This window comes from Sus scrofa, chromosome 18, assembly GCF_000003025.6.
Source record: "Sus scrofa isolate TJ Tabasco breed Duroc chromosome 18, Sscrofa11.1, whole genome shotgun sequence".
In the NCBI taxonomy this organism is placed as follows: Eukaryota; Metazoa; Chordata; class Mammalia; order Artiodactyla; family Suidae; genus Sus; species Sus scrofa.
This window is the reverse complement of record NC_010460.4, coordinates 20,498,057-20,524,861: the sequence shown is the minus strand read 5'-3', so window position 1 is coordinate 20,524,861 and position 26,805 is coordinate 20,498,057. Positions and strand designations below refer to the sequence as shown.

The window sequence follows — 26,805 nt, the reverse complement described above, 5'->3', positions numbered from 1 at the left end:
GTGGTTAAAAAAAACGACAACAACATAAAATTTACATTCTTAAGCGTTTAAGTGTACCATTCAGAAGCGTTAAGGATATTCACATTGTTGTGAGACAAGTCTCCAAAACTTCATCCGGCAGAACTGAAGCCCTGTACTCACTACTCAGTTACTTTCACCCTTCCTCTCAGTATCGGGGAACCACTGAGCTCCACTTTTTTTGGACAGTCAGCTTAAGAGACATTCTAGATTTCATCTAGTAACATTGCAGGATAAATTATGTGATAGCAAATCTGCTGTTAGCTCATTTTTCCGTCTTGCTGGAGTAGAAAAATGACATGTTTGTGTTCTGTGGGTTTGCCCATGCCCACTAGCCCCCACCTGTATACACAGGCCTCTTCATGCAATGTAGTGACCACACTGACCCAGTTAAGATTTTTTTTTTTTTTTTTTTGTCATCTTGTTAGGGCCACACCACGGCATATGGAAGTTCCCAGGCTAGGGGCTGAATTGGAGCTGTAGCCGCTGACCTATGCCACAGCCACAGCAATGAAGGATCCGAGCCTTGACTGTGATTACACCAGGGCTCACAGAAACACCGGATCCTTAACCCACTGAGAGAGGCCAAGGATTGAACGTCAGATTTGTTAGCACTGAGTCGCAACGGGAACTCCGTTCTTTTCCATCTTTACGGTGACCCCAACTTAAAACTACAAATACATACCTCGTATGGGTGGTCTTTAAAATCACAAAATGAGAGTCCAGCAAAGTATTGGGAAAAAATTGTGAATCCACTGTTTCTTCTCTTGCTGCTTAGATTCTCTTGCTGCTCAGATTCTGTATCTTAGAGGCTTCGTGCATTTGACACGCAATAATAGTTTGACTGTCTTGCCTTGACTCCAGCGTGGTGCCTGTGTCACCAGCTGTTACATTGCTCAAGCATTTCTCTTGATCAGCTATGTTAACTGTGCGCGCTCTCCGAGTGCGGTCCATCCGTTCTTCTGAGGGCTTTGTGCACATTTTACATTACAGGTGGCTCTGCTGTCTGAGGGTTGGCCAGGTAGAGGTAGCCTGGAACAGGTAAGAGGCAGTATTATCTCCGGAGAGTGTGGGACTCCTGCTATCTGATGTTGCACACTTTGTCCAGTTGTCTGGGGTGGTGCTTTTGGCTACTGAGTCAGGAACCACCCCAGTCGTTTGACTGGAAACAACTTAACCTGAGGATTTATTAGTCAGGTGCGGGAAGACTAAAAAGGCAAAAAGAGAACCCTGAGGGTCCCATGGAGGTTTTACCTACATGCCGCAGTTAAAACCTCTAGGAACCACCTCAAGATTGAAATAGGAACACTTAGGGGAGGTCCTGTTGCGGGTCAGTGGTTAAGGAACCCGTCTAATGTCCATGAGGACTCAGTTTCCATTCCTGGCCCTGCTCAATGGGTTGAGGATCGGGCGTTGCCGTGAGCTGTGGTGTAGGTTGCAGACGCGGCTCGGGTTCTGCAGGGCCATGGCTGTAGTGTAGGCCGGCAGCTACAGCTCCAATTAGACCCCCAGCCTGGGAACCTCTATATGCTGTGGGTGTGGCCCTAAAAAGACAAAGAAGGAAAGAAACATAAACACTTAGGCATTTGGCGGTCGGACCCTTTGGAAGTTGAGGCCTTGAAGGGTGGAAGAGTCCCTTGGTGGTGGTGGCGCTGGGGCCCAGGCCTCCCAGGAGGGGCTGCCAGTTGATTGGTTCAGGTGCATCTGAGGAGGTGCAATGCTCCTGGTGCTGGGAGGGTTGGGAAAACTGCAAGCTGGAATCAGTTGCAGCGACTGGAACAAACTGCTAATGCTGAGAAGTATTGCCCTGGAGAAGCTGATTGGAATAGGAGAGGGTCTGTTGTCCCTGCTTCTGCCTGTCCGTTCTCCCTCTAACATCCCCTATTGGCAGAGCCTAACAAGGAACCAGCTGGCAAAGCAGGAACGTGGTTGGCGGTTTTCCCACCTCGGCACCACAAAGTGGAATTTTCAAAAGGCTAGGTTTGAAACTGACTGACAATAGCTCCATAACTGGCACAAATCCTGTGTCCAACTTAATCTCCTTGAGTTTCCCTGGAGCTGGTGGCTTTGGATGGGCATGCGTTTCTTACTGAAATGAGTTGACCCTTTCAGGTCTTGGGGGGAGGGGGGAGGGTTGTGTGTGGAACCAGATGGGAGTGAAAACCCTGCGGGTAGTGTCAGTTCCTGCTTCCTCAGTGGTTGGGAGGCAGGCGATAGAAAGTAGCCTGGGGTCTTCTGCTCTGTTAGCCGGTACTCTGGGCATGTTTTTTCGGTGGACACCTAACTTCTCAGTTGAGTAAAGCCAATAATTCCAGTTTTATTGGTTGCTGTGAGGAATAGAAATAACATGAAGTGTAGAAATTTAAGCCAGAGCTAACCTTTTGTTTTCAGGGGTTCACTCAGAAGCCCAGCAATAGGGGAAACAAAGTGTGTGCTTGTCAAAATGGGACGGTGATGTGATTGACCTAAAAACAGGGTTAAATAGGCGCAGTTAAAGTGACCCTACCAAAAGGAAGAGCTCAAACTGCGTTCTCAAAGACCAAGGCCCTGGCCTCAGGTCACCATGGATACAGACAACTGTGGGTGACAACCTCTGGTGCAGGGTGATGCCCCCTTTTCATGCCCTCCTGCCCCCACCTTCACCTGGCCATTCTGGCAATCTAGCTACTGGTCTACCTGTTCACTATGTGCCAATAACTGGCACAAAATAACCGGACACATTCATGACTGTGTATCTTTCATCTGGGTCAAGGGCTCTCCTCTTCCCCAGGAGCAGCCTTCAGCGGGTCTGACTCGAGGCTTGTCAGGGTCCCTTCCTGTGCTCACACAAGCATGCCGTGTATATTTAGGTGGATCTGGATGTCTGTGCTGTTTACAGTTCGGGTAACTTCATTTGCCCGTATTTCTTCTCGGTAGTAGTGGGTGATAAATGTTGTCTTTTTCTGATTGATGACAAGCAGACTGTATGGTACAGGAGCGTCATCTTTGTTCTGCAGGGTTAGAATGAACCTGTCCTAAAAAAGTACAGGCTCCCATTTTACTGAATATTTAAACACAGGCCAAGAGGACTTGAATTTCGTAGATAAAATATGTGGCACTAGACCTGGCAGCCTGATTTAGACCTTGGAGTGATGCAACTGGCAAGGCAGGAACTCGGTGTCTAAAGGGAGGCCTTAAGCCGTGCGCTTACATAATTCAGTCTCTTCTTTGGAAATGCACCACTATTTATTGCACAAATTTGACTGGAAATCTGGCTCAATTGGAGGCTCCACTGGCACTAGCTAAATAATGGTGTCAGACCCCAGCATCATTTTCCCTTCTGTGTTGTTCCAGGAAGAAACTTTAATAATAACTATTATTTTTTTAATGTGGTGGAGAAGAGAAGGCATTCACAAAGATGCAGTTCTCTAGCAAAATGATACTCTTCTCTGAATGGGCTCACCCAGTCCTGCTGTCTGTCACAGAGAAAATTGCCTTCCTATTGTAAGAGATTGACTTGCCTTCCCTTCGGTGCCTTCCTCCTCCTCTGGAACTGCGGGAGGGCCGGTGGCACATCACCATGCTGGATGGGTTTCATCTGGCTCACAGCCTGGACTTTTAAGTACAGGGCTTGTCTCTTCTGAGGGCACTGGCTCTCCATTTTTAGCCTGGGGATGAAGGGTAAGGAATGTGGAAGAAGATCTCTCCATTACTAGAAAACAAGATTTGGGGCCAACTGGTTAATGATGAGCTTCCAGTGAAGGGGAGAGAAGTTCCAGAGGGGCAGAGCCAGTTGAGATCTCTCAGTCCCCCTGAGTTTCCAAGACCTCGAAGACCTCCAGGCCCGCTCTTGTCCTCACAGACCCCCTGAACCACCACACACACGTAGCCCTGCACCCCCAGGTTTCCCTTCTGAATTTAAACTCTGGTTTCTGGATCGTAGATGTTGTATTTCCCAATGAAGGGGTTTCCGTGTTAACGTTGATTTCTGTTGGCGGTCCATCTTCAGAACTATTAACTCTGTAGAAAGAGGCCCTACCAGAGAGATGCTAATTATTTTTCTTTCTTAGCTTCATTTGCTCATTTGAGCAATATATGAAGAATGCCTCATTCAGCAAGACTTCACGCCCCTTAGTATTGTTGCAGGACAAAGGAAGGGGCCCTACAATCTTTCACTGTCCTTTCCTTAACACACACACACAAATGCTACTCCCCTGAAGGCCGTCCCTTAGGCTTAGTATAATCTCAGATTCATGAGTTCTGTGGGGAGGTGGGATGTTGGTATACTTTTGATTCTACTTTAGGGGAATTAGCCCTTTTTATACCGAAGCTAACATTTTATTTCATGTTGAACTGTCACACTTGATTTTTTTTTTTTTTAACACTATCAGTTCAGCGTTACTTAAATTACTATATATGTTCTGTAAGGATAACTATTAGCTAATGATAGATTTGAGAGCGTGTTATTTCAAAGATCATAGTAATTGAATTCATTATGTCAAATTTGTAGAGAGCAGCGGATTGCCTTCAAGTCTTAGCCAGGTCAAAAGAAAACACTCATTATTCAGATTTTGTGAAATTGCTTCCCCCCACCCCCCGACATAACACGTTGAAACTGCCAAGAGGACTGATTTTGCATCACTGCTTACCAGAGCCTAGAGTTTCCGGCTGTACAATGAGATATGGAGTCTAGAATCTTTTTAATCATTACTCAGGAATGTACCTATCTTCGTGTAGTACAGAATCATGCCTACCAATAGTTGCTGGGAGGGAGAGACAGCAGGAGGTATTCACATTGAACTTGTGCTGTATGGGAGGCGATCATTACTGGCAATGATAGGAATTTACAGTGATGGCGCTGCCTCCTTTTTTTTTTTTTTTTTTTTTTTTTAAATTCTTGGTGTTCCCATTGTAGCTTAGCGGGTTAAGAACCCAGCAGTGTCTGTGAGGATGTGGGTTCGCTCCCTCGCCTCACTCAGTGGGTTAAAGATCCGGCTTTGCTGTGAGCTGTGGTCACAGACGTGACTCGGATCCTCTGTTGCCGTGGCTGTGGTGTAGGCTGGCAGATGTAGCTCTGATTCGACCCCTAGCCTGGGAACTTCGTATGCCTTGGGTGCCACCCTTAGAAGAAAAAAAAATTCCCTTTATGTACTGAATAGTTCCCCTTTTCCTCCTAATCGGAAGTGCATTTGAGTTTAAAAATGAAATCTTTTGGTATTCTCCACTCTATCCTGTGTCTTGACGTGTTCCAGAGAGATGGCACTCTGCCGGGCACTTTGTAGCTATTACAGAGAGCTGTTTTCCTCTCACATCTTCCCTCCTATGGTCTCGTAGGGAAGAGGAGACCTATACGGAGTAAATTACATTATAGTAACAGGAGTCAGTGGTACTTTAGTTTTTGTTAACGTCCGTGTTAGATGTCGTCAAACTTAGCTAAGTAGCTTTGATTCTTGGTTATGTGTAGGTTCGTGGTCCCTCCGCCCGTGGAGTTTATATTCCCTAAAATAGTCCTTGGATGTGAATTTCAGAGTCGCCTGGCTTTGTATTAGTAGATTTAGCCTCTTTCTGGTTTGTACAGAGTTTTGAGGTGATTTTTGCCTGGTTTAGCACTGCATTGTCATGTAGAGCACCAGGTAATTCTTGACTTGCTGTTTCTTAGGAAACTGAGGCAAGCCTGCAGCCAGGAGCTGCTGGTGCCAAAATTGTTGTCCAGAGCCTAGGCTGCGCTTCTCTTGATGAGCAAGCAGTAAACTGCCCCCTTGCTCTTGTTCTTCTGTCTCCATCAAGTGCCTGAGGAACGTTTGATTTCAGGTCCGGGACAGCTCTTGTTGTCTGACGTCAGGAGCGCTGAGCTTGAGCTTGGTTCCCTTCAAGGATCCAGTGCCCTTTCTTGTCTCATTATCCCAGACTTAGCGGCTGCACCCTCACTATTCCTGTGGGAAAGCCGGCCCAGACTTCACTCGCCCTGGGAGTGGATCTTTATTTTAGGAGCACCAGGTGGGCAGGGGAAGGTCTTACCCTTCCTTGTGGGGAAAGGAAGATGGGCCGGGGCTCTGGGGCGCTGTCTGTTTTCTTTCGTGGTCTGGGAACTGATTTGCTGTTGACTGCTCAGCTTACTTGGGGACTTGGGCCTTCTTTGGTGTTGAGGTCTGTGCGTGCTGTTCTAGATTCTTCTTTTTCCTCTGCCTGCAGAAAGAAGTATTTGCAGATCAGTGAAGGCATCGCATATGCTTTGCTACTTCCGTGATGGTTTTGGAGCCCTTAGACCCTTTACAGTCGTCTTTAAAGTCTTGACAGTTCTCGGGGTGGGGGTGGGGAAGACCTAATGTGTGGCCTCCTGCTTCTCCTGTCCCTTCCCTCCCCTGTCCTTACTGCGTCTGAGCAGTAAATAGCAGGAACTTCTGAAAATGCCCTTTGTTGGCTAATTGAGTAGGAGAGCGGTCTCCAGAGACAGATAAGAAATTGCAAGATAGGCTTGAAAAGGTGCTTTAATTTGGGGATGAGCAAGTTGCTCTGGATCATAATCCTACACTGAGCGCCGCAGATGACAGGCGGTGACATGAGGCTGCCTAAATCTGCTTTGCTTCTTTTCCTCTTTGGAGTCTGTGAAACCCAGCTCCTCCTGGCAAGTTGCCAGGAGTCATTTGCAACTGGGGCTGTTTTCTAGGACTTGTCACTACTTCTGCTATCATTGCGGCTAGTATGGGTCTAGACCTTTGGGGGTGTGGATGGGAGGGGGAGGTATGCCTCTGTTGAATGTATTTGGCCGTCTGGTTTTCCACATCATTATTAGAATGTTTCCAGTTGTATTAGCTGTAAAGACATTTAGGGAGTATTTCGAGTTACCTCCAGCTACACAGGCAGAAATAAATGGCAATTTCCCAGTTATTTATTCATTTACCTCTGGCCATTTTGACATTACCTGAGCTCCTCAGTGTTGCTTGGTGACTCTTTCCGCCTTTGGACTCCTTTTTCTTTTCTTTGCATTGGTGTAAGTGAAGCCAAAGTGCTCAGCCGGCGAGGGAAGTGTGGTGACGCCAGGGTTCCAGCCAGGGTTCGAGAAAAGCCACAAGCGGCTTTGGAGCCCAAGCATCTCACATAGTCACAGGGTTCAAAGTCCAGCCCTCTTCCATGCCCATTCTCACCCCTATGGCTTTTTATCATCCCATATCAGATTTTTAAAAACCATTTTCAACCTGATTTCAGTTTTTATTGTTGACCACTCTTCCTTGGCAATGTGTGTGAAATGGGTTTCATCCTTGTGAATTTAGGACTTTTCCAGACCTTGTCTCTTTGATAGGCCGGTATTGGATTAGAAGGAGGGAGTAGAGCTAATTGAGAAACAAAATGTCTTTTTCTTAGAAACCACTTGGGGAGGAATGTTTGGGTATGTGGATCTTTTGTGTGTGGCCCTGTAGGTATAGTGGTGCACGATAGCTTCCGTTTGGCTGAGGTGTTTTCAATTTTAAACCTTTGCCCAGCTGCTTACTCTAATCGTCTATCTAGTTAGACCTGCCTTTCATAAAAATGTGCTATTGTCTGTGTTTAAGGATAATAAATAGTGAATTTCCCTGTGGATTTTGTCTCCTGGCTGCCAAGGGAATTGAAAGGTCCTTGATTGCAAATATGCCAGGGGCATGTGCTAATCTTCCTATTTTAAGTCCCTAATTCAAATGGAAATTGCAGCCTTTGTTTATTAACATAGCATGTGTGGCAGGGCAACTGGGACCTGTGCATTTACTGTTGGAAATTTTATCTATTTCAACACGGTCATATCTCTTGTTCTTTTTTCTTTCTTTCTTTGCTTTCCTTTCTCCCTCCTTCCCTCCCTCTCTCCCTCTTCCTTCTTTCATTTTTTTCTTTTTTTCCTTTTTTGGGTTGTTTGTCTTTTTAGGGCCGCACCTGAGGCATATGGAGGTTCCCAGGCAAGAGGCTGAATCCGAACTACAGCTGCCGGCCTATGCCAGAGCCCCAGCAGTGAGGGATGTGAGCCCTCGTCTGCGACCTACACCACAGCTCATGGCAACGCTGGATCCTTAAGCCACTGTGCAAGGCCAGGGATTGAAGCTGCAACTTCATGGTTCCTAGTTGGATTCATTAACCACTGAGCTACAGAAGGAATTCCCCCTCTCTTGTTCTTATTTGAATTCAACAGTCTGTTTTAAGATCTGCATAGAGTATAATTCTGCTTGGCCACTTTGAATATATTCCAAGTCTCTCTCTCTCTCTCTTTTTTTTAAAGTCTTGTTTTTGACCCAGGTTATTTGAGTGCATGTTTGTCATTAAATTATTCCCCTCTGCTTCATGGAAAGATCTATGAAAGGATATCATTTTGGTAGAAGGAAAAAAAAGGAATTTAATGCATTTCTTACAAGGAAAAGAATGGCCGGTTGGTTATTCTGCCTCTGAGAGAAATAAAAGTGTGAGACGTTGTGAGGGTTGACCAAACAAGGTTTGGGGGTTTCTTAGCCCTAAACATTTTTTTCAGCTTAAAAAAACCCTCAATGTTGTAGAATGAAATATAACAAACATTCTTTGTTCCGCTTTGCTATTACACCACTCTGGCTTCAGGTCCTCTTTGAAGAGACAGCTTTGCAGATGAGGAGCCCCCTGGACCCCTCCCCCCCATATCTTTCCCCTTTCATCTCTTCCTCTGTCCATCCTGCATCCGTAACCACTGACTTTTGTTTGTAAGTATTTTTGTACTTTTGCTGCTTAAATGTCTCTAAGAATAATGTTGCTTGTGCCTGTTTTTAGTCCATATTTAAATCATTATCCACAACTTGTTTTCCTGCTCCATGGTGTTGTTCAGATTGGTTCATTTATCATGTTGTTCTCATTCAGGCCAAGGGCTGTGTTCTGCTCTGCGACTGTACTGTAGACACTGTGTACAGGAGCATTGTGGTACTTGGTCTGCATAAGTTAAGCTTCTCCAGGGTCTATTCCTACCTGTAGGTACAATTTCCTCCATACAGGGATGCGTGTCTTCAGCTCAAACCAAATGATGCCCAGTAGCACCGTGTGAAAGGGCCGTTGTGTAATCCCTTGTGCCGTTAGGGCACACTTGCGCCCTCATCCTTACTTAGAGAAATCGACAATATAGCGCGTGTCCTATAGGATCTCAGCGTACATCGCCCTGCTTATTAATGAAGTTCTACCTGTTTTTCATACACTTAATGTCCAGCTGCAGTTTTTTGTGAAATGCCTGTTGATACCTTTTGGGCAGTTTTTCTGTTGGATTGTTTCTCATTGATTTGTTCTCTCTTCCTTCCTTTATTGAGTGAAAGCAAAGTAATGAGAGACCTTCCAACAACTCTCACTGCCGTCTCCACCCACCTGACAGTATCTGCATCTGCACACCTAAAGGTGGAATTGTTGGTGCCCCAGTGGAAAGCCACCCACTCCTTGCCTATTTAGAGAAACTGCATTAGCAGCTCCATCCTCTTTCTGTGGCATTGCCACTTGCTTGCTTTCCGCAGGACCTCTGCCTGTTACTTCTCTCCTCTCGGCCCAAACACGGAGGAATCTTCTTTGCCTTCACCCTGCTTCCAGTGCCAGCTGCCTCGTCATCTCTTTGTATTCCTTTGTGGCGGGACTTTTAAAGTATTGTATGTACCCACTCTCCCCACTTCTTCTCTTCCCATTCCCATTCCTCAGCCGCCTTCTCCTGCTGCTTCACCAAAATTAGTCTTTTGTCAAGTTAGGGATGCCCCCCCTCCCCCCGGCTTAATACAACTGCACATCTTGGTCCTGGTCTCCTTGCCTTGCTGGGTCGGACATGGTTGCTCTTTGCCTCCTCAATTCACTTTCTTTCCTTGGCTTCCAGGGCGAGCGCTGCTGGTTGCCTCCTGCTGAGCTCCTGCCTCAGTCTCCTTTTGTGCATTCCTTCTTCTCTTCTCCCTTACCTTTTCATGCTCAAGGCCTCAGCCCGCTGGTCCTTTTTAGTCTCTCAGCTTTCTATGCCACCTGTGTGCCAACAGCCCCCAAATGTAAATCACCAGCTCAGAGTTTTTGTCCATACTTCATGCACACAGCCTACTCCATGCCTCCACCTGAAAGTCGAGCGTGCCCATGGCTCAACCCTGATCCCCCACCCGCCGGTCTTTCTCGTCTCTTGTGATGACCTCACCTGTGTTTCCATTTGCTCGGAGAGAAAACCTTGGAGTCATCCCTGAATTCTCCCTTTTTTCTCATCTCTCATTCTGTCTACTACTTTTGGAATATTCTTGGATTCTGACCATTTCCCCCACCCCACCCCACCCCTCCACCAGTCCTCCTTGATATAATCTGTCATCCCCCCCCATTAATACTTTAATCTCCTAGTAAGTCTCCCTTTCCTTGCTATAGGGTCTGTTCTCAACACAGTGGGCAGAGTAGTCCCTCCACATGTGAAGTCTGTTGTTCTCCCCTCCCGCACTCTGCTGTAGCCCCAATGATGTCTTGGCTGTTTTTTGAACCCCACAGGCATCTCCTGACTCAAGGCCTTTGCATTGACTGTTCCACTGCATCCCATGCCTCCTTTGAGTCTTGGCTAAAATGTAATTTAGTAATCAGGTTTGGCCTTGCTGAGAAATTTACAAGTGTAGCCTAGTCCCTCAGTTCTCTCTCAACACTGCTCTGCCTTTTTTCTGTTTGAACTTATCAGCTACTGAGCCCGTGCTTTGGCCTGTCGGGTTGTTCCTGATGCTTTTTCAGTAAAGAACTTTAAAAATTTTAGTGAGGTCACATTTATCAATCTCTTCATAGTTTGTTTTTATTCAGCCTTGTTTTAAGAAATCCTGCAGGATCATAGGGTCCAGTAAAATTTTTGGCTACAGTTTTTCGGTTACAAGATGGAGTCGATAAAGTTGATGGGCGGTCCCTTCCATTCCCTCTGAGCAAGCACTGATCAGAGAGCTCGTTTTGGCAAGATAAGGTCCTCTAAGAAATGCCAGCCTGACTTCACGTGCTGAGATAGGGACGCCAAGCCCCCTTCTCAAACCAGGGAGAGGTAGAGAAGATTGACGTGCTCTCTAATGGGGGTAAGACGGGGCCTGTATGCAGTGTCACCTCTCGGGATGAAGCGATTACAGTGCATATTGGTTTGTGTGTTATCTGCCTGCCAAAGAAATCAAGCATTCTTTTCTATTCTTTTTAAAAAATATTTCCATGTAAATTAGAATCTAAGCTAGACAGTCCTTTTTAGCAGGCAAGATGCAGCTCGAGTCTTGTTTTCGTAGAATACATTCCATACCTCAATTGCCTCTTAGAGATTTCAAAGGCTTTTATGTACCTGGTAATTTGGAGGAATTGCTTTTATTTTGTGGTTTCTTTGGGACTTCTAATATCTCTCTTGTAAGATGTTTGCAGATGTCAATAGCTACTAGCTCTGAAGGGTTAGAGTAACAAGATCACTCTGTTTTCACTTGTGATATCTTGTTTTCTGCTTGTGCTATTAGTTCTTTCCTAGCTTCCTGAGAGATATATAATCAGACTCTGAAGTCGCCCTGCTTTTTATTGGGATGTTTGGTAGACTCTCTATTTCCTTTCATTCTTTTAAAAGTATCTCGGCCCAGTCCTGACACGCATCTGTTTAGACGGCTGTGTTCACACACTGAGGTGCTTGTCATCCAATGACCTTCATCTGAATGCTTATTGAAACTGTTTCTTACCATTTCTTGTTTGGGGATTCAGATGAGTGACATTTTTAAACCTCTGTGATGGTTCGAAATGAGTAGGGTAAGCGTCCAACAGTAGGTTCTATGGCACATCATAAGGCCATGTAAAAGAGATATCGATTATTTTGTTCAGTTCATTGAAAAAAATGTTTTTTTAGTCTTGTGTAATTGTGTAATCACACAGCAGCCCTCAGGGGAATATGAATTCATTGACACTTCTTTATTCCTGATGGCTGATTCTGATAACCATTGATTTTTGTCTTTATTAAAAATCCTGTTCATTATTGGCCCCTAGCATCTTCTGTCTAGTGAGCGTTCTTATGCTATCAATAGTATCATCATAAACTCTATTTAGGACTCCTCAGTAGTGATTCACTATTCTCATTTGGCTGCTTGGGTGCTTATCAAATATCCGTAATCCTCTACATCTGCCTTTGTGTCAGTGCAATATTTCCTGTAGCCAGGCAGCTCTCACTTGTCCCATTCTCCTTGTTATTTCCTATAAGAGAAACTCAGTGTTACGGTATTTCTTTAAAGATTTTCATGGTTCGTGCCGTTCTTCGCTTTTTAGGCAGTGATCATGGCACCACATGACTTTTGATGGGAGTTCGGAAATCCCAGTTGTTTAGAGGGTGTAGATTTCCACACATCAGCTTGGAGAAAGGACAGAGACTCACCTTCGGTTCTACAGGTGTCTTAACTTCTTCCAAGAGCACCGGAGTGATGATGCTTCCTTTCTATCCTTTTTTCCGTAGACTCCCCTCCCTCCTTCCTCGGTTGGATGATTAATGTGAAGATCAAATTCAACAAATTATGTTTTGTGGATGATACCAGTGGATTGAAATGTTTAAATGATTTGGACACCAAGGCTTGCTTTGGGTCTAGGAGGAAACCTCTATTTTATGTCCTTGATCTCAGAATTGTCATTAGGATTACTTTAAATTGGGGGTATTAAAATGATAAATGTTCTTGGAGAATAGTTGGCTATTGAAGAGAACATAATTTGTTTTCTTTTTGTTATTTGTCTTTTCTAGGACCGCAGCCATGGCATATGGAGGTTCCGGGGCTAGGGGTCCAATCAAAGCTGTAGCTACTGGCCTACACCACAGCCCCAGCAACAGCAGATCCGAGCCACACCTGCGACCTACACCACAGCTCATGGCAATGCCGGATCCTTAACCCACTGAGCTAGGCCAGGGATCGACTTGTAACCTCATAGTTCCTAGTCGGATTCATTAATCACTGAGCCACAACGGCAACTCCAAGCGAACATAATTTGAATACTTGAAGTAGAGAACGGACTGTATAGAGATCTTGTGTCAGGTGTGTACAGGTGGCACCAGAGCAAAGTTGAGGTCAGGCGGGTAATTGTACACGATGGGGGAGCAGTGACATGCATCTTGGTAAGGAGTTGTTCATTAATTTTCTCCTTTCTGATTTTTTTCCACGTATTATCTGGGCCCTAGAGGTTCCTAAATCTGTCCATGCAGTCCTATTCTTCTAGAATACTTGTTCTTGTATATATTACTCCGCATATTTCTTTTGTGCTTAGTACATCCAAGTATTTTTTGAGTATATGCTACAAGGTAGGTACTATATATTTGGTCTGGGGTCATAAAGAATAACATAAGTGGAGTTCCCATCGTGGCTCAGTGGTTAACGAATCCGACTAGGAACCATGAGGTTGTGGGTTTGATCCCTGGCCTCACTCAGTGGGTTAAGGATCTGGCGTTGCTGTGAGCTGTGGTGTAGGTTGCAGACTCAGCTTGGATCTGGCATTGCTGTGGCTCTGGTGTAGGCCAGTGGCTACAGCTGTGATTAGACCCCTAGCCTGGGAACCTCCATATGCCGTGGGTGCGGCCCTAAAAAAGACCAAAAAAAAAAAAAGAAGTGGACAGGACCTCTGTTCTCATGGAACTTAGGGGCTAGCAGGAGAGAGACATGAATGAATGTAACGATACCAATCCCCCCAGCGAAGGCCTCCCAGTTTCTTGTGCACGGTTTCCAGTCCTCCATCTCCTCCCTCTACCCCGAAAGCCAGTCTTCTCAGGTTCCTCCTCTTTATCCCCTCTCTCCACTCCATTGCCAGTTACTGTTGATTCATTTCTTAAACTGGTTCTCCTAAGTTCCTGTCCGTTCTCACTTCTGTCACCTTCATCCAGACTCTCTCTCACCTGCTTAGAGCACCTCTTTTGTCAGGAAGTCTGGGACCCAAGAAGTGCTGAAGAGATTGGTTGTATATTTGTGTGTTAAATTATTATTTATTTCTGCCTCTTTTTTTTTTCCCCCTGTCCTGGTTTTTCTGATTTTCTTCATAGTTTATTCCTATTCTGCAAACTCGCACCGAGTCCCACTTTGTCAGTGAAACATTTCCTGATTATTTTTCTTTCCACTTCCTTGAACTGTGATAGCACTTCAGTCCCTAGTCTATATCAAATGATTTAGCACTTACTCAAAACTAGTTTGTGTTATTTTATATATGTAGGATTTCATCTATTACTGTTACTGTTGTTAGGTTACAGGGATTTTTTTTTTTTTTTTTTTTTTTTGGCTTTTTAGAGCTGCACCCAGGGCATGTGGAAATTCCCAGGGTAGGGGTCAAATTGGAGCTACAGTTGCCGGCCTACGCCACAGCCACTCAGGATCCGAGCTGAGACCTATACCACAGCTCACGGCAACGCTGGATCCCTGACCCACTGAGCGAGGCCAGGGGTCGAACCTGCATCCTCATGGATACTAGTCAAATTCGTTTCAGCTGCACCATAACAGGAAGTCCAGGTTATAAGGATTTAGAGCCCAGGATTATAATACATATTTAGAAAAATAACAAGGAAGGAAAAAATGCATTTAAAAGCGCTTTGGGGAAAATAGTCGGTAGGTGCTTGATAAAGGCTTACAGCATAATGGAATGAGGTATATCTGTGAGAGGGGCCCAGGTACTAGCTTCTTCCGTACTGCAGTTCATGTAGTTTCCCTGTTGAACATTTAGGTTATTCCCAGTTGTATAAAATGCTATTGCTTATTTTTGAGCCTGTCATTAGAAAAGATAATCTTGTTTCCCTTTAAGAGTATTTCAACAAAATATTGATCACTCTGTATGTAGCGATGATTCAATATCTGCGGTACCGATATAGCGTATTTCAGATGCCCGTCAGGATTTTGCGCTGTCGGCTATGTTCATGTGTTGGTTTTCCCATTCCTGATGTGGTGTTTGATTTTGGTTTTAGGATAAGAACAAGAAACTACGTCCCCTCTATGACATTCCTTACATGTTTGAAGCCCGGGAATTTCTGCGAAAGAAGCTTATCGGGAAAAAGGTGAGTGGTGACAGAAATGTATTAGCAGATGGTTGGGATGGGCTTCAGCTGGGTCCTCGTGGTGGAACCGCAGAGCCCAGCAGACGCCTCCCCTCCACCAAGTGGAGTGGCGTTACTTTGCTGCAAAGGGAGGCATGCCTCTGTATTACAAGTGGCTTCCCCTGGGAGAACTTTAAAGTTGGGGCCCCGACCACACTGTGACTGCCAGGGCTCTCACGGCGTGTTCTTTCCAGGGTCCGGGCTCCATTCCAGTTTCAATAATTGCATGTTGCTCTGAGCTCCATCCACCCGACTCTCTGCTTCTCTCCAGCCACCCCCGTTAAACGTCTGGGCTGTGGGATTTGCTGGTGAGAGGAGTTAGCTGTTTTTCTCTGGGCCCCCTCCATCTCCCGGAACTGGAGCCTGCCTTCGTGGGGAGGAGGGCCTGCTTTCCTGGTCAATCCTAGGGAGACCAACCCCACCTTTCTAGGGTAGTGCCAGGGCTCAGAGGCCCCCAGCGGGCCATCTCCTTGTGTTCTGAGGGCAGGATGTTCTAGGACCTGCTGCGGAACTTGCTGTTCTGGGAAGCTGGTAGCGAGCCTCTGCTCTTCCTCTGACCTCCCTGACCCACTCCACCCTAAATATGCTGGGTATTTCTCTATGTTCTAGGTAAATAGAGAAAGCAAGTGGAATGGTTCCTTTGGTAATTGAGGGAAATCTGTTGAGGGAAGGACTGTGAGGTGTGGCCCTCTCCTGACTTTGCTTTCGTGGGGATTCTTCCAAGAAACACAGTATTTTGTGCCTTTTTTTTTTTTTTTTTTTTTTTTGGTAGCTTCAGAAAGGTAAGGCCCTTTGGTTCCAAGTCTGGCTTTGAAGCCAAATTAGCATTCTTTCCCTAAATGCTGGTTTTTAAACGATTGGTGATATGAAAGGTTAAAGCAGGGTATAATAAATACAAATATAACCCATTTTATTATGTACCTTAGTCACTAGAATAATACATTTCACATGAGGTTTTGAAGCTGGGCCTATGATGAAATTACTAATTCTGAAGTAGAGAAACCAAACTGGAATCCCTAAAATGAGCATTAAATCTTCTCAGGTTCCTTCACTGACGAGGCTCATCTGTCATTGTAGAAAACTTGACAGAACGCTATATCCATTCATGAAGTGTTGTGCGAATGGCGGCTGTAAGCCTCGTCCAATTTCTAGATCTCCCGTTATCTGATTGAATGTCTAACGTCTCTGTTTCACCAGTTGATATCATAGAGCTTTCATTTACTGGCTCATAAACAGTAGCACAGAGACAGGCCGGGAATCCCCCCACACGTGCGTCTCTGTCGAAAGCCGCCCAAAATCACCTCGGAGGGAGTGGCAGCCCATACTTGTTGTGTGCTGTGTATTGTGTCATCCACCTGGTTTGTCTGAATATCGCCCTTCTCTGATTCTGCTCCCTCTATGCCTGGGAGCATAGATCACCGCCCAGGGTAGCAGCTGCCGAATGGTTCTAGAAGGTTACCCCAGGGCTCTGCTCTCAAACACTGTGTGCCTGCCGGGCCTTTGTAAAGTCCTCTATCTCGGGATAAAAGGACTGACCTCCAGTGTCAGATGCAGTGGCAATTCTTAAGCAGTCAGCTTCCTTCTTGGTGGGAGAAACCTCATTTACTGGTTTCTCTGCATCAGAGTTGATTGGATTCTATTTGCGCTGAGCCCAAGTTTTGTCCCCCATGGTGACATTGTATAAATGATGAATACTGTATCCCTGCGCAGGGAATAGGATGCAGCTCAGCTCTGCTGGGCTGGAACATTCCTGATGCAAACTGCCTTTCCTGACTCACCACCTGAAACCACTTGCCTGTCGTCTGGGCCCATCAGCTGCGACAGCGAACACCCATGTGCTCTCGAGTCTGGGAGCAGGCAGGGCAGTGGCTGCCTCAGGGGGGCGGCTAGCACATCATCGCACATTTCTGCCAATTCCCTTCAGACCTCTGCAGCTGTTCAGTGTGGCACATGGTGATTAAGAGGCACCGAGAGAGGGGGCATGTGTGCCCGCGTGTGCCTGTGCGCACGAGAGCTGATTAGGACAGCCTGTCACAGCTGAAGCAAGATAATGGAGGTACAGTCAGCTTCTCTGCCCAGACTGTTAGTTGACCATCCCAGAGAGTCTGTAACAAGACCGTTTTGAGGGGTTTCTAGAATGCAGAGAAAGAAGATGGAAGGCGAAGTGGTGACTTGCGTCGTTAGTCAGTGGCCTCCGTTTCAGTTATGGAAAGTGACTTTGGATTCACTCCCAAGATTTCCTTCTGGCTAATTGCCTTAATGAAGGTAACCAGGCACCTCTCTGAGCCTTGGTTTTATCATCTATTATTTGCCTTTCCTCTCTCACTGATGAGAATCTAGGGTGATACTAGTCAGTGACGGTTTTCCAGATGCCAGTAAGTTGGATTGTTTTTGTTTAGTCATGCTGCTTTCATGTAGCATCTAGCATAGCCTGACTTTTTCAGTTATGGTTTTTTCCTTTTTCTTTCTTTTTTTTTTTTCTTTTTTGCTGGCTCTGAGGTCAAGAGGTGTGAGTCGGTGTGCAACATTTGATGACCATTAACCCCTTTCACAGATTTGGTCTTTACCTGCTTCCAGCTCCCACAAAATGTGTGTGTGTGTGTGTGGTTTGAGGGAGAGGTGGGACACCTGTGTATCCTGGGAGTGTTTCAGAGGCTGTCTGGATTGCCACACTGCCTGGTCAAATGGCTTCCCCACCCTTTGTTTGCCGTCTGCCAGCTGTGCTTTGACTGCATTTGACGAAGGCGCATGCATGGAGGAGAGACCTGTCTTGCTCGTCTCTTCAGAGGTTCTTCATGGTCCCGGTGTAGTGGACACGTGGAATCCTTGGTCACTTCACCATGTCCTTTTTAGTTTTTCAGAATGGCATTCGTGGTGTATATAAGACGGTGGGACTGATGCCCCCTAAGAGACCCAGGGCTCTAGTCCTCTTCTGAGAGCAGGAACAGTCTTCTTTCTCTGGGTATTGTTTCCCTTCATGTTTCGAGACGGTCAGCCCAAGAAAAGCAAGAGTTTTTTTGTGCCTAAGTCACTTTGCTCTCAGTGGAGTAAGGGCGTTAACAATAGCTGGGATCCTCAATGGCACTTTCCCCCAGCTGTTTCATAGAATCTCGAAAGTAGAATCTCTGCGCATTTTTATCTGTTTAATACAGCATTTACAAATGCCTTATGAATCACTATAACTCTTGTCCCTTGATTACAGAATTTCTATCACCATGGGAACCATTGTGTTCAAAGTTTGTTTGGACAGTGGAAGAGCAAAAGTGGTAGAAGAGATGAAATTCCAAGAAGCAATAAAGCTTCAGCCCTGGTGATAGCTAGATGCTGAGTCCAGCCTCTCCTGTCTCCAGAAACCTCTTCCCCCAAATTCGTCTGTTCCCTAACAGTTTTTGTCACTGTGTCTCTTAAGAAAATTTGGGGCATGAAGCTCATTTGTAAACCAACAGCTGACATTGTATGGTTTTTATGCCATTGAAATTTGTTCTGTAGGCTGACTTTTTTTTAGGCACTAAAAATTGGGCAATGCTCTGGATAAATGCAGACCTTTGGGAAGTTATTGGGCTATAAATTAGGGAGTTATTTCAAATTCGTGTCACCTATATATGTCCTTCTCTTTTGGGAACCTGTCTTCGCTGAGGTCTGTACTTCTGGGGGCATGGAGCTCTTTGGAGTGGATGGGAATGGTTTCCATGTATGCCGGACTTAAAAATCCAGCAGGTTCAAAACTGGACTCGTGATAAATCTGGTCTCACTGTGTAGAATGGTTGGTATCGTGTGTAAACGATACTGTCTCTATTCTGGGTTAATGTGCTTTTTTATGAGCCAGGTTGGAAACCCAGCCATTGTTAATAGCCTTATTTCTGTGGGTTAGAATATTCTGAATCGACTGTAGACAGCATGGCTCATTTACTCTTTGGTGGCTGCCTTGGCACGATCCCCTTGCCATTCCAATATATGTAGCATGAACTAAACAGACTTTTTTTTTTTTTTTTATTAAGGCACCTCATATAATGCTCATCCTAGCTTAAAAAGAGAGCTGTCATTTAAGTTGTTTCTTCATGGGAAGCACTGAATTTTGTTTTCACTTAAAATTTCACCTCTACCCTGAACGATCATATATTGTTCTTATTTTTATAGGGAGGAAGAAACCAAAGCCCATAGAAATTAGGTATCTCAGCTCAGATGTCTGTAACTCAGAATGGCAAGTAAAAGCAAAGGGCATCTAGAAAGGCCCATGTCCCCATTGTGTGCAGATAGCCAGGGTCAGGCTCTTTTGGGGGTATGTCACTTCTTGAGTATAACATACCTGCTCCAAGGAGTTGCTTCTCTGGAGCCTCGTTGTCCTAGACAACACATGTCCACCCCAGGTGGTAGATCAGCCTGCTGACTGCCCTCAGCCCTCTAGACATTATCTCATTAGTCTTTGAGATGTCCCTGTGAAGTGATGTTTCATCAAATTGTTCTTCAGAGAAACCAGTGTCGGATTACACGTTTTTCTTCAGTTTCGCAGACAGTGTGAGGTCATAGGTGAGGTGCCAAGCCCACTGGAGCTTGGTTTTTCTTCAGTCATTTGGCAGAGATGAGACTTCTGGGAGAAAGGAAAGGAACAGAGTGTCATCAAACACAAGTTTGTGTGCCTAACCCATGGTGAGGCCAAACAAACCTGAAAAGAAGCTTGGAGCAGAAAAAGTGTTAGTGCAGGGCCAAGCACGGAGAACAGGGGGCCTGTGCCCCCCCAGAAAAACCCTGAACTGCTCGAAGAGTCTCAGCAAGTGTATTGTAGGTTTTTTTGTTGTTTTTTGTGGGGGTTTTTTTGTTTGTTTTGTGTTTTTTTTTTTGTTTTGTTTTGTTTTTTGGTTTTTGCTTTTTAGGGCCTCACTCGAGGCATACGGTTGAATCAGAGCTGGAGCTGCAGCTGCCAGCCTACACCACACACAGCCACAACAATGTGGGATCTGAGCCGTATCTGCAACCTCCACCTCAGCTCACGGCAACGCCGGATCCTTAACCCACTGAGTGAGGCCAGGGATTGAACCTACGTCCTCATGGATGCTAGTCAGATTTGTTAACCACTGAGCCACAAAGATGTTCTTCCAGCAAAGTGTTTTTAAAGGCCAGGCGAAGGGAGGGGCTTTCCAGGGGATGTGATCAGCTTGTGCACAGGTCTCTGAAAGGTCGCTGTTGAGGCAGCAGGGTGGTTAACATGATGAATCCTTCGACTCCAGAAGGTCTGGGGGCCACACATTCATGATCATCAAGTAGTTAATTCCTTCTATTTGACGGTGGTTTTTGACATCTGGAGAAACTCAGCATCAGAGATGCTATTCTGGGTACTTGAGAGAGGAGCTACAGCAGAGGGTCTGGGGGAGGTGTCTGTCCTGGGAAGGCCCCATCGGGACCTGCTCAGTTAAAAGGTTCCTTGGGCCAGGGTCAGGCCAGCCCAGCTTGAGAAGCCCCATGCAAGGACAGGTCTCTGACGGTAGCAGGTACAGCCTTCCTCAGCACTCGGCCCTTGAGAGCTCTCCAAGGACAAGGAGCTTTTCTGAGGAGGAATCTTTCTCTTCTCACTGGATGTATCACAGAGCTGTCCTTCCCTTAAAAATACTTTTACCGTATGATAACTTAATCTGCTGTGTTAAGTACAAAGGTGGCAGTCTGGGATTCTTGTTCTGCATTACCGCTAATGTATTTTACTTCGGTGTCGGTAAACATTGCTCTGTCAGCTCCCCATTGCCCGCTTGATATGAATGTGTTTCACTCGCACTATGGAAGAGTCCTTTTCCATTAATGATCGAAACAGGCCCTAAGGTTGTGGATGCTTTGTGATCTAAATTGACAGGTTTATGTGAGGTTGCTCGTCCTTGCCTTCTCGGTGCCAGCTGTTACCATCACTGTGGCTGTAAATTTTTTGAATAAATGGCTGAAGATAGCCACCAAATCGAGAGATGTTTTGAATGGCTCATATTTTCTGACCCTGCCTTTTCCTAGTAAGACTTCTCCCGCTTAGACCGGACGGAGTTGTGTGCGTGTGCACGCAAGGCTAGGGGTCATTTTAGATGCCCTGGACTCCTTGGCTTGACTCATTAGCTCCCTTCTGTAGTGAACAGAGGTCATGAACAGAGCTGACAGTAGAATTGCCTGTTTGTGAAAACTCTGTTGTTCTCAGCGAGGTAGTGCTTTATCTGCTGGCGTGTAAGTGCTCCTTGTGAGGAGTTGCCGGGTTTTTTTAATTTGCAGATTGTGCTTTAGGGACCATGAGGGTGCTGGGGTGGGCACATAGCTCTTTGGCCAAGTGTGGTATTTGTAGGATGTATACTGTAATGTCTTCTTCAGGAAGCACCTCGAAGCTACATTCCTGGAAATTTCTTCTGCGTGAGCACCTGTAGGAAATGATTTATTAGCTGCTAGAATCCTCAAGAGCTCCTGTCTCTGGGTAATACTGGGTATCAGTTTGTTTAAAGATGTTCTTCCCAAGTTGCTCGTAGGTTCTGGTGAAAGTTCTTGAATTTATACCTGATTTTTGGTCGGCTTGTCTTAAGCCACCTACTCCTGATCTTTTCAACTAGGATTCTGAAATGTCGTCCTTGGGGCTGGAACTTTCCATGCCTGTTCTCTGCAAACTGGGATTTTATTTTAGAGGGAGATTTGTGCTGAATCAGCTCAGCTGTGTTTGGGGGTAGGCAGAGGGCAGGCTTTTTTTCTTACTTTAAAAATAACCCTATTTGCCAAAAACCCTATGAAACATGCTGAATTGCAAATCTTCCAACTTCCTTTACCTCCTGGTTTACAGAGAATAGATTCTTTGGAGCTTGGGCTCGATGATGGTGGTAAGAATATCCTACGTTGTAGAAGAGAGGAAAGTGAGACTGTACCGTGTGCTCAGTGGGAAGGAAACCCGACTCTTGGTTTCTTTTCTCATGTTTTTTGTTTGTTTGTTTGTTTTTCTTTTTCCTTCTTCCTTCAGTAGTTATCTTGTAAGGGCCTATATAGGGATAGTACATATAACTTTTCTAATAAGAAAGCTTTTGCTATATTTGCAAAATAACACATCATTCAGAAGGAGTAAGTCTGAATTTTAGGCACATACTTTTTAGAGTGGGTTGTTTTGGTGGTTTTTTTTGCTGACCCCTGTTTTTGCTGTGTCTAGAAAGAAAGTTAGGCTCATGCTTCTGGAAGCTTGGGTATTTCTTTTCCCCAAGGGCGTGAATAAGCTGAGAGTGTGCAAGAAGGTAGTGTGCATAGTTATCTGTCGGTTCTAAGGCAGAAGTTTTTTGAGTTGTTTGCACTGGGGTGACTGACGTGCTAGTTGAGGGCTGCAGCTTCATAATTGACGCCCTGCCGTTGTAAGCGCGAAGGATCCGTGCTCCTTGTTGTTCTCATCCGAGTGAAGCCCTTTGTTCTTATTGAATCAGGTTCTTTTACTGATGCGTGGAACCACCTCCTTGCTTTCACTTGGTATTTATCTTTTCTCTGGCAGATTTTCAGGTATTCCTAAAATGTGCAGTTCTACCCCTTGAGGATTGCTGGCTTGGACAGTCCTTCCTGGTATTTTTTATGATGGTAGGTGCAGTGGGCTGAAGAGTATCCCTTCTGAACTGATGTCCTCTTGGAACCTCAGAGTGTGACCTCGTTTGCCAATAGGGTCTTCAGATGTATTGGGTTAAAATGAGGCATGGGGTCCAACACCCAAGACAGGTGCCCTCATCGGAAGAGGGTGGGACATGGACAGAGAGGGAAGGACACGTGACAGTGGAGATGGAGATTGGACTGATGCAACTGTGGACACCGTGAAAGGCACAGAATGCCTGGGAGAGCGCCAGAAGCTAGGAAGAGGCAAGGAAGCGTTCCTCCCCGGAGCCTTCGGAGGGAGCATCTGCCTGCCTCCACCTTGATTTCAGACCCAGAGCTTCCCAGAACTGTTTGAGTAAATGTCTATTTTAAGCCAACCAGTTCTTGGTACGTGGTTACAGCAACAAGGAGAGTAAAACAGCAGAGATACAGGTTAGCTTCTTTTGTATATGTGGCCGGTTTGCTCCTGGCTAGAGTTCTCGCTTTTTGGCTTTGTTTTTTTGTTTGTTGGTTTTGATAGGCAAGAAATAGATTTATTGAGATAGGACGCTTGTGAGAGATGCAAGCTGGCAGGCAAGGAGGCTTTGCCGAAGGACAGGTCTGGCTTTGTGTTTTGGTAATAAGCTCCTCTGCAAAAATAATCCATTGGATGGGTTTGGTGTTGAGGTCCTTTGCCGTCTGACCCCCTGCCTGTCTTGTCTTTTTATATTTGTGTTCATTCTTTCCATCATTACTTCCCCTGGGCATTAATGCCATCCCATCTCCAGACTTGCCGACAGTTGGCATAGAGTACTGAATACTTGAGCACATTTCTAGAGTCGGTAGGCTCACTCTCCAGACTTCTGACCCTTTTCCCTTCCTTGAAGGATGAGTGCTGATGTGTATTTAAGAAGGCTCCTGCAGGGGTTGCTGCTGTGGTGCAGTGGGTTAAGAATCCAACTGCAGTGGTTCTGGTTGCTGTGGAGGCATGGATTCAAAGGTGCAGCATAGGTCACAGCTACAGCTTAGATTCAACCCCTGGCCCAGGAATGCCATGTGCCACAAGTGCAGCCATAAAATAAAATAAGATAAATAATAAAATAAATAAATAAATAAAATAAAATAGCTACTGTAGTTGTAGGGTCTCTATCACTTGAGTCACGGGCGTTGTAGAATCCCGTGCACTCTGGGAGAAATCACTCCTTGCAGTAGCTTTGGATGAACCCTGCTCACCTGTTTGAGGCTGGTGAATGAGACGTTAGGAATGATTTAGCAGAGGTCTGTTCTGGAGCATCGTGGGTAACACGGTGCCTGCGTAGGGTGTGTGCCATGGGGAGCTGTGCCTGAGTTCTCTTCTGCATGTATAGGAATGCTAGGTTTGGTCTTCATTCTGGCTTTTTTTGGACTAGATGACTTTTCTGCACCTTTGCCTTTCTGTCTATTCTGGCTTCAGAAAGTGATGGCGCTGGGCTTGGCTGATGAGCAGGTGCATCATCTTCTGAAGATAAAGACTGAGTTAGGTTTATGTTCTTTGAGGCCTCAGTCCTTAAAGCTCTGCTCATGCCTAAGCCCTTGACAGTTTAAGAAGGCCATAGGCGGTAGCCTGGTGACATCAACTCACTTTTATTATTCAGCAAGTATTTTTTGAGCAACTACTTCATGCCATACCTTGTTCAAGACATTGGGGGTTGAGTCTTACACTCACCTATTCTCATGGAAATAATAGTTTCGAAAAGACATGTATGGCTGTTGGGTACCTTTTTGAGGTAGAATATGAATAAGATATGTCTGTCATAAGCTACTTAACAGTCTAACTGTGGTAAGATTACATCAAAATGTGTGAAGTTGAATAAGAACAGATTTGAATAACTGGTGAGATAACAAGCATGTCTCTTGGCAGTCTTGGATTAATATTAATGTGAACTGTACAGATCATAGTTGTCTTTCAGAGACAGGAGAGGTCACACCTGCTGTGTGACCTTATGCACTTAATGGCTGCAGCTGCCTCTTACATGTGAATATTTCTACCTCTAACTTCTCTCTCTGCCTTCAGATTGGTTTCCAGCTGCTGAATCCTAGATACCCAAATAGAGATTCCAGGAGATAGCTGTCATCTAGTCTGCCTAAAATGTTGTTCTTGGCTTCCATGTGATTTTTTTTTTTTTTTCTCTGCTCACAAACTCCCTTGGTTTTACTTTTGTTGTTGATCTTAAATAATGCGCCCACTCGCCCATTATCCCAAACTTGAGTATCAGCAGTCTCCCCATCCCAAGTTGACCTGAGTCTGCCCTGATTATCATTTCCGAATCTTCCTTTCCCAGTGATGCCCAGGCCTGGCCTGCGTGCCCCTTCTCTCTCAGTTACTGCAACTCCATCTCTAGTAGCTCTTCCAGTCTCTGCCGTCTTTCATGTTGCCACCAGAACTGCTTTCTTCATGCCTGGTCATGGTCCTCTCACAAACTCTGGTGATACCCAGATGCCTCCAGAAAAGCATCTGACGCCTTCAGTGACGATCAGAACAAAGGGAAGCTGCTTGTATAGAAATGACTGTCGTGTCATTCAGGGCTGTTGCTTCCATTTCCAGCCTTATTTCCTGCCCCAGCCTCCATATCATCTGTCACAAAGAACTTCTCACCCTTGCATCAGTGTGTGAGGCCCTTTCACAGCTTCTTGACTTCACACCTTTTTTTTGGGGGCGGGGGGGGATAAGAATCTTAGCCTGATCCGGTGTTCCTGGCTCCCCATGTCATGTCGGGGGCTGGCTGTCCTTGATTCTCCTGTGGGCATTTCTGGAGTACCTGTTTCCAGATCCGACCTTCCCCTCTCACCCTGGGGTCTAACCTTTTCTTCAGCTCACAGCTTCTGACATCGGGAATCAGGTTGGGCTCCCCAGTAAGACTTGAGGAAGTGGTGGGTTTTGTCCTCCTCCAGGCAGTTCTTAAGAAAGAATGGAGTCTTTGGATCTAGAGAGGAGCTATGGAAAGCTCAGCATGCAGCATCGAGCTAGGCAGATGGTTTTCTTGTCACCTGTCGTCTTGCGTTTCCTCATACAAATGTAGATCCACTTTAAGGAGACTTGAGCTGTAGCACTGCCTGACAAATGAAAACCAAGGCCTTAAAAATAGGTAGATAAGGAGGTTTTCCTGGGTGTGAAGTATGGTTATGCACTAACTGCTGCCCCTGATTGGCAGCGTGCTGGACACCCTGCAGGCCCTGCCTCACTGTTGGGCTCTGCATGGGGCGGCCCGAGCATCAGCCTTCGTGCAGGAGGTCTACTTTGGGGCTATTTCTATGTCTTTTCGAAAATGTGCAAGCATTTGTAATTTGTCCTCTTTTAGAATGACAGAGGGATCGACTCAACTAGTAGGCAAGAAGTTAATACTGTTTGCTGCACTCCTTCATTAGAGTTTTAGAGCTCTTAAGTGGCAGACGCTTGATCAACCCTGACTGCTCCCTGCCGTTTCTGTTCCCCCTGACTTGGGGTTCACAGTGTCCCCGCTCTCCAGCAGTAGTCGGGATGAATGGCAAGTAAATAAGTCACTGACTCGCTCCCCTTTGCCACTTCTGCGATGTATGGGGTACCTTTCAGCCTGGCAGGTTCCTGCTGAGCCCAGCTCCTTAGAGCCTGTCACTCTAGACTTGGGTGTGTGGGGCACGCTGGGCAGGGCAGACCCTTTAAGCATCAGATTTTCCCTTGCCAGACCCAGGTTCTGCAGTCCATAAACCTCTTACACCTTTTATCCAAGAAGAGAGAGGAGGTGGGGGAAGGGAGGGGAATGTGAGGAGAGGAGAGAAGCCAGTAGCAGAGTGACCTGGGCACTGGTTAGAAGCTGTGCGCCTGGAGAGCCGCGGGAGCATCTTTACTTTTCTGGTGAATCTTAGGAGCCGAGCGATGCATTTCCTTTTGGGGCGGTGGGTGGGGGGGGCTTCCTGTGGCATGCGGAAGTTCACAGCTCAGGGATGGAACCCGAGCCACAGCAAGGACAACACTAGATGCTTACTTGACCTGTTGTGCCACCAGGGAACTCAAGAGATGGCTTCCTAACTGCACAGTCTGTGCATTCATGATGCCTCTGTTTCTTTATTTGTAAAATGGGCATGTTAGTTTGACAGCTGGGGCTCTTTAGGTGTGCTGATGCAGGGAGGGGATGGAAGCAGCCAGCTAGCTGCTGCAGGAGTAACTTTGGGGTGGGACCCAAGAACCATTGAAGGTCCTTAGGATGGAAATAGAAACTAGCACCTCAAAT

At 45.9% G+C, this 26,805-nt stretch overlaps 1 protein-coding gene across 2 annotated transcripts in view; it reads left to right on the top strand.

The window, feature by feature from the left end:
• SND1 (staphylococcal nuclease and tudor domain containing 1) overlaps nt 1-26,805 on the top strand; it is a 392,149-nt gene that overhangs the window by 128,760 nt on the left and 236,584 nt on the right. For both annotated transcript variants that reach the window (XR_002340257.1, XM_021078633.1), the window contains exon 11: nt 14,882-14,971. Coding sequence is in view for 1 of the 2 variants with exons in the window: in XM_021078633.1 (XP_020934292.1) it covers nt 14,882-14,971 (90 nt within the window). In the remaining variant the exon portion in view is untranslated. The remainder of the gene's footprint in view (nt 1-14,881; nt 14,972-26,805) is intronic.